Source organism: Ammodytes marinus (genome assembly GCF_949987685.1).
Source record: "Ammodytes marinus genome assembly, chromosome: 8".
NCBI lineage: Eukaryota > Metazoa > Chordata > Actinopteri > Uranoscopiformes > Ammodytidae > Ammodytes > Ammodytes marinus.
In genome coordinates this window covers 3,882,772-3,890,271 of record NC_137212.1, presented here as the reverse complement: position 1 = coordinate 3,890,271, position 7,500 = coordinate 3,882,772, and the positions used below count along the sequence as shown (strand labels likewise).

The window sequence follows — 7,500 nt, the reverse complement described above, 5'->3', positions numbered from 1 at the left end:
TAGTAACAGTAAATGTTAAGCAAAAGAAAAAAAAGTCAAAAAGGTGTCATCAAGCCCACCTTTTTCAAGCAAGATCGAGTATTTTAGACATAAACACATTTACAGAAGAGTACAAGGGCACGGGGGGAGAGAGGGAAAAAGTGAAGAAGAGAAAGTTGTTGTGTTTTTCATTATAACTTTGAGAACCTACAGTTTATGTTATTAAAATACAAACGATGCACCTATGCTGCAACCAGTTTGAATCTGTCGACATATTTCCAACTTTCCCACATTCTGGAACTGTCAAGTTTATTCCCAAAATTGTATTTCGTCTTTATTCTTGAGATTTCGACAGTTTTTTTCTGAAAGTGCGTAATGGAAAAAAACCTGTTTTTTCATTTTTTTTTTGTTTCTATCCTGTGGCCCTTATACGTTTCAGTAGAAATGTTTTGATATTTAAAAAAAGTTGGACTAGAACTAGCTATAAGATAGATAGATAGATAGATAGATAGATAGATAGATAGATAGATAGATAGATAGATAGATAGATAGATAGATAGATAGATAGATAGATAGATAGATAGATAGATAGATAGATAGATATATAGATAGATAGATAGATAGATAGATAGATAGATAGATAGATAGATAGATAGATAGATAGATAGATAGATAGATAGATAGATAGATAGATAGATAGATAGATATTGAAGCTGAACGTACAGTGTTGAAATACTCCACTACATTCTCAGAGTGTCTGTAGTTGTCTTCACACCAGTCGATCTCTGAACTCTCATAGGCGAACCCTCCGCCCATCTTCTCACTTGAAGGAAAGCCTGTCAGACAGAGAGAGGGGCAAAATAAATCTCATTACAAAAAATCAGGCAATGACTAACCCTGTGTTCCAATACCCATACTTACTTCCATACTATTAAGTATGCCAGAAAAAGAATAACCCTGCATTCCAAAGCCCATACTTCCCTACTATTAAGTATGCTAGAAAAAGAATAACCCTGCATTCCAATCCCCATACTTTCTGCTATTTAGTATGGTAGAAAAAAGATTGAATATGTCCCAATTCTTGTGGTCAGATTTAGTAGCCTGTGCTTAAAAATACCCGGATGTCTACTACATCCGGTAGAGATTTTTAGTGTTGAAATCAGCATGCTATTGGGGGCGATTCTGTCCCACAATCCAGTGCGCACCGTAAATGACATAACATCGACTGAGCCTCCGTATGAAAACAACCAGCGATGCAACGGATATATTAGCAAGAGGCAAGATCAAGGCGCGATGTTATGAGGAAATAAAAAAGTTAAAGTATGTCCCAATTTTATACCTATTGCATGCTTACTAGTGCATTCTAACAAGTGCATCCTAACTAGATTATTTTTAAGGTCAGATGTAGTATGTAGAATAGAAAAAATAAAGAGTATGAGGTTTGGAACACAGGGTGAGACAACACCTGCCGTTTCACCACAGACTTTTGTGTTCTGGCCATCAGATAACACACAGGTGTATAAGGGGCAGACAGCATTTGAATATATACGTATGTGGTTATATGGAAATATATTTTCAACACGAACCTGAGCTGCATTTCTATTCATATTCAAATATGACTTTGAATACTTTCTCACAATCTCAACAGAGGTCGTTTAAAGGATTGTTTAGATTAAGATGAACAATTTCTGAGATTTAGTAGGCGAGACACTGCAGGTGACAATACATATAACTAATGTTTTTAAGAAGAGTATGTACAAGAGACCAGGTTTAGTCAAATAAACACCTCAATGTACATTACGGACCTTTTATTTAGTGTATGAAAGAATGTTATTGAAGCAAAATTAGCCAACAATCTCAAAATGTAACCATGCATGGCTTGGAAAAAAATATCTTTTTACATGCAATGTCTCCCCCATAATCTTGTGCATGATTACATTTACACAAGACAAATCGTAACAAACTAGAACTAACAACAGACACTGAATTTTTTTTATTTTTTATTTAACCTTTATTTAACCAGGAGAAAAAAACTATTGAGATTAAAAATCTCTTTTTCAAAGGTGACCTGGCCAAGACAGGCAGCAGAACAATGAACCACATTATACAGACAAACACACAGGGACAACATTAAAATAGCACTAAAAATAAAGCAAATCAATTCACACTGCAACAACCCTAATAGTTGCAGAGAAAGTAGAGATAGGCTAACTAACTGCATATAACACAAAGTAATGTGTATGAATATGCAAAGAGAAAATTGTGTATTGTGTGTAATTGTCCGGAATAATAAACAAACAAACAAACAAACAAACAAACAAACAAACAAATAAATAAATAAATAAATAAATATTAGTTTAGGTGTATCTAACTATCTGCTCTTACTTGAAAAAGTTAAAATAAACTCTGAATTTAACAAAGTTCAGAGTTTCTACAAGGTTTAGAAATGACTAGTAGAGATATGGCTTCTAGTAGTGTGCAGCATCAAGCTTCAAACACATTGGAAAAGATCCATGATGCATCTGGATTGCACACTGCTCCATATAGTCACCAGTCCGGAAACACAGCACATGATCTCAGTCATCTCACACAAATTATTATGACCAAACGTGAGTCACTATCATTTGATTGTTACATGGCACGGACATGTTGAAATTGGTCAAATATTTTATATGTTCGTGAAACTATTTATTTTTTATCCTTCTAATCTATTTTATGTATTTCTTTCTCAGATGTTTGAAAAAAAAACAACAACTAAACGTAAACTAAACCTGATGTTATAAAAATACTATGACTGACTGTGTAAAAGTGTTACTAATAAAGTGCCTTTTGAGTATAAACAGTAATAGCTTTAATACAATAGTGTATATCCAGTGAACAATTGACTGTTAACACAATTGATATGACTTGAATATTGACTATTGGCATTGTACATTTGTAAATCAAACCACACATAGGTCTAAATACTGTTGAAAAAGTTCACAATTGATCAACACACACATAAGCACTCTCAGTCACTAAGGTGATCACAACAGGATAGTTCTAGTAATCCCTTCTTGAATAAGAACAGTTTCACACATATTCTAGTCAAAAAAAAGTCATAAAAGTCAAATAAATCAATTGTAATAAATACATTCAAAACAAAAGTTGTTAATTATGGTTTCAGTATAAATGAATGAGTCTCACCTCTAATACTCCTGGCATTTGAGTATAAACACAGTAGATATAATAGACTGTAAATACAATTTATATGACTTGAATATTGACTATTGAATTCTGAATTTGCCATATAGTAAATCAAAAATACAATATTATAGTAATACAAGATTGAAAACGCTAACTATGCACCTTTCAGTCATTCAGATAATCAGTTAGGCTAACAACAGAACTATTCTAGTTATTTCCTGAATAAAGATAAGACCGTTCCACACACGTTCTACCCCAAACAAATAAAATAGATAAATTCTAAATAATAAATAATTTCAAAACAAAAGTTGTAAGTTTAATATGGTGTTAGTAGTATAATAAATGAATGAGCCTTACCTCCCATGTTGCTCCTATCAGTCAGTCAGTGCTGTTGCTGTGTGCTACAGGTGACACAACAGGCCAGGTCTACAACAGTTGCATTTAAACGTAGGCGGAGCAGCACGAGCGCAACAATCCTCCCGATCCTGTTGCACGAGACTATTATGACGTCATCGCTCAACGGGTTCAAATCTCCCGAGCGAAAATGTCTGGAATGGTCTGGTATTTTTTGTTCGTTAAAAAAAAAAAAAAAAAGTGTTTCTATTTTTTACCAGTACAATGTTGGTCTCTCTCAAAGGGTAGACACATCTTATAGCCTATAAACTACACTCACATTCCTAAGGCCCCGGAAAAAAATGTTTTGTTTATGTTGGTTCCATATTGAAAGTGTAGGCCTAATTAAAATAAATTACAGTACTGTAGCCTAAATTATGGATATTCATGATTTAAAGTGTAAACTAAAAATTAAAATATAAAAAAAGTTATACAAATATATCTTATAAGAAACATTGCAAGAAAAACTATAGATTTGAGGTTAAAAAAAGGTACATAAACGTCAAATATGATCACAGTACTATAGTAGATATATCATGAATAGGCATGATATGATATAATACGGACTGATACTAGATACTATCAACACGCGTTACAGGGAGATGCCGGACGTTGCATGCCGATGGAATCTCAGGTTTTCTCTAGAAACGCTCAACCGGTCCACCTGCCCGTCCAACCGGTGTGTGTGTGTGTGTGTGTGTGTGTGTAACCTGCCTGCTGCCCTGCTCGCGCTGCGCCAGGACAATTTCAAAATAAAAGCATGAACGATTTCGAATGGGAAGAAGAGCATGAGAGTTGTTGTTGGAATCTGTCTGTCTGTCTGTCTGTCTGTCTGTCTCTCTCTCTCTCTGTGTCTCTCTCTCTCTCTCTCTCTCTCTCTCTCTCTCTCTCTCTCTCTCTGTGTCTCTCTCTCTCCCTCTCTCGTTTCTCTCATTTTTTTTTATTATTACTTTTTCAAATTTTTGTTTAAAATTATTTTAGCTATGCCTACTACTGTTATTACAATTTTCTTAAAATACCCGACTTTCTGTACAAAAAAACCAAACATTCTGAAATAGTTTATTCAGAGTGTTAAATCTCTTTATTTTTCTCTTCTAGTACATTTACAAAAACAGATATTGATTGAAGGGAATTACATTATTTTACAAATCAAGTACAAAAAAAATTAACAGTAAAAAGCTAAATTAGCAGAAAAATAACTTTTAAAATATCAAAGTAATAAGTCACCTCTTTCTGTCGTTATTTAAAAATACTTTTATAACTTACGATGACAACCTAAAACAGTGCAAACAACCTTGAGGTGAAAATCCAAAAAAAAAATATTCAGGATTTTTTTTTTTAAGATCAAAAGTATTGATTCATCTGAAGCAGGTTTGTTATAGTGCAAACATAACAGTCAAGTTCACTTTATTGCATATTCAATATAATTTCAAAAATGGCCGCCTGTTTTTACTTGATTTTATGGCGCTCTCTTGGAATACTGACAAACGCTTCAGGCAGATATATACAAACTTTAGACACCAGTTAGCAATTTCATGTCATTTTTTTCCCGTTAAAGCTGGGGTATATGATTTCTCATTTGTCAAAGTTAACATGAGCTGTACACTTTGACCAATCAGTGCGAGGCTCCAATTCTCTGTTCTTATTGGCTGTTGGGACTGTCCATTCACTTTGGCACGACTTTGTTGGTGTAGAGCGTGTCAGGGGGGGGACCATAGGGGAGGGACCAAAGAGAACAAGTGGAGCGGTTGAGGTATTTGGATTTGAATCTATATCCCAACTGCCATTTTCTCCCCAAATCCTATACCCCAGCTTTAAGGCTGTAACTTTGATTGAGTTATTTTCAGTGAATGAATCAGAAAAATTGTGGTTGGTTTATCTGTGTTTTAACCAGTGTTGGGTTTGTTACTTCTTTGCAGACTACTAATGACTTCACACTGTAAGAAGTTGAAACTAGAGCTAAGCTACCCTACAGGGAGAAATCTAGTTTGGTTAAAGACCTACTTCACCGGTTGGAATATGAAGGTGTATTGAACTCGGAGATCCTATGAAGTATAAATGTGCAAAAAAAATGAGAGACAGTGAGACCATAAAACACTCTTTCTGCCTTTTCTCAGTCTAACCCTACATTTCTCTTTCTGTGACATCACAGAAAGAGAAATGTAGGGTTAGACAGTGAGACCATAAAACACTCTTTCTGCCTTTTCTCAGGCTAGGATGATCCGATTTCAATTTTTTTTTGCACATTTATACTACATAGGATCTCCGAGTTCAATACACCTTCATATTCCAACCGGTGAAGTAGGCCTTTAACTAAAGCTACTTAGAAAAAAATAGTTCAAACTACTTTGTAGAAAATTATTAAAATCGACAAGGTGATATCAAATTATAACAAAATGTAGTTCACTTCTCCACCAACACTGGTTCTAAGGTCATGACAGTATCAGTGATGTGTGTTCGTACAGTACCGTGACAAACAAGCTATGCGTGGTTCGAAAGTCAACGGTTTGAGGCCACACTTTAAAACGACCCTGTTTTCCATAGTGAATGAAGATCTACCTTGAAACCATAGACAGACAACAGACAGGCAGTTTTGTTTTATCGCACAATATGCGCTCTGGTATTTCTCAGAAGACACAGAGTATAGTTCCCATCGCGTCCTGTTCAAATCTTCTCCACGTAGTTTCCTGGGAACAGACCTTCTCTGCCTCGGATACGGCCCGTCCACCAACCCGATGGATCTATAGAGGAAATAATATATATATTTTTTTTTTAAGATAATTTTTTGGCACTTTCAAGCTTTATTAGATAGTACAGACAGAGTTGAAATGGGGAGACAGAGAGAGAGAGAGAGAGAGGGGGGAGGACCTGCAGTAAAGGTCCACGGGCAGGATTTGAACCCGCGACCACTGCAACGAAGGCCGGAGCCGATATGGTACGCGCTCTATCCACTACGCCACCGGAGCGGCCCGACATTTTAGTTTTTGTTTAAGCATTAATATATCAGATCATTTAAAACTGCTTCTGGGCTTAATGTTTTGATTATGTATTTGTATTTGTAATTTTTATTTTTTTAATTGAATTTTTTTAATTTAAGCCTTTATTTATACAGGTAAATCCCATTGAGACCGGAGACTCTTTGTCCAAGGGAGACCTGTTCCCATTTACACATTACCATTCACACACACATTCATACACCGCTAGCAGGCTAACTATCAACAGTCACTGTGCTGTCCACCTTAGGTAAGGTTAGGCAACACTGTATTGTCCCTGGGCCCTGGGGATATTTGAGGCTGAGCACAGTGCATGATGGCTTCAAACACACAAAAAAAGCAACAGAAAAACGAACATTTAAATGTCAACACCAGTGGTGCATAACAGTCTGTAAGTTAAAGTGCACTTTGCTGTATCACATGATGGGAATGTAAGGCGTAGTGATTAAATGGAGGTGTTAATAAGTGTATTGCACATTGCCCTATTGATCTAGAACTTGTGAATAAAGTGCTGAGTGGTTGCCTTCCATTTTATTCCATACTTTTTTTTTAGGATTATTTTTTGACATTTCTTTTATTAGACATTGTTTTTGGAAAGAGACAGAGTAGAAATTGGTTAGAGAGGGGGAATGACATGCAGAGAACGACCCGGGCTGGATTCTAACCCGTGGTCTGCTGTGAAGAGGACTGAGCCTCTATGGGGGTGGCTCTTACCACTCTAACCACTATAGTCCAGCAGATATGGCTATAGTGGTTAGAGTATGTATATACTATATAAAATTGGCGATGGCCCTATAGCCAAAAAGCTTCCTTAGGACATGCTCTAACAGTGTGCCAAAGCTCATGTTTGTATCAAAAAAAGCACAATTCCTTCATATATTGCACCTATCTGCTGGACCACTACACCTTCTTCACTCACCTTCTTTGACCAGGTCGAATACTTCATTGG

At 35.8% G+C, this 7,500-nt stretch overlaps 2 protein-coding genes across 2 annotated transcripts in view; both read right to left on the bottom strand.

The window, feature by feature from the left end:
• The window catches only part of acer1 (alkaline ceramidase 1), an 8,538-nt gene extending 7,727 nt beyond the window's left edge, over positions 1-811 (bottom strand). The window contains exon 1 of the mRNA XM_080032378.1: positions 703-811. Within this exon, the coding sequence (XP_079888504.1) occupies positions 703-795 (93 nt within the window). The 5' untranslated portion in view covers positions 796-811. The remainder of the gene's footprint in view (positions 1-702) is intronic.
• A 3,824-nt stretch (positions 812-4,635) lies between these two features.
• The window catches only part of myo1f (myosin IF), a 31,777-nt gene continuing 28,912 nt past the window's right edge, over positions 4,636-7,500 (bottom strand). The window contains exons 27-28 of the mRNA XM_080032369.1: positions 7,471-7,500; positions 4,636-6,299 (exon numbers count right to left, since the gene is read on the bottom strand). The exon at positions 7,471-7,500 is cut by the window's right edge and continues 131 nt beyond it. Coding sequence (XP_079888495.1) covers positions 6,223-6,299; positions 7,471-7,500 — 107 coding nt within the window. The 3' untranslated portion in view covers positions 4,636-6,222. The remainder of the gene's footprint in view (positions 6,300-7,470) is intronic.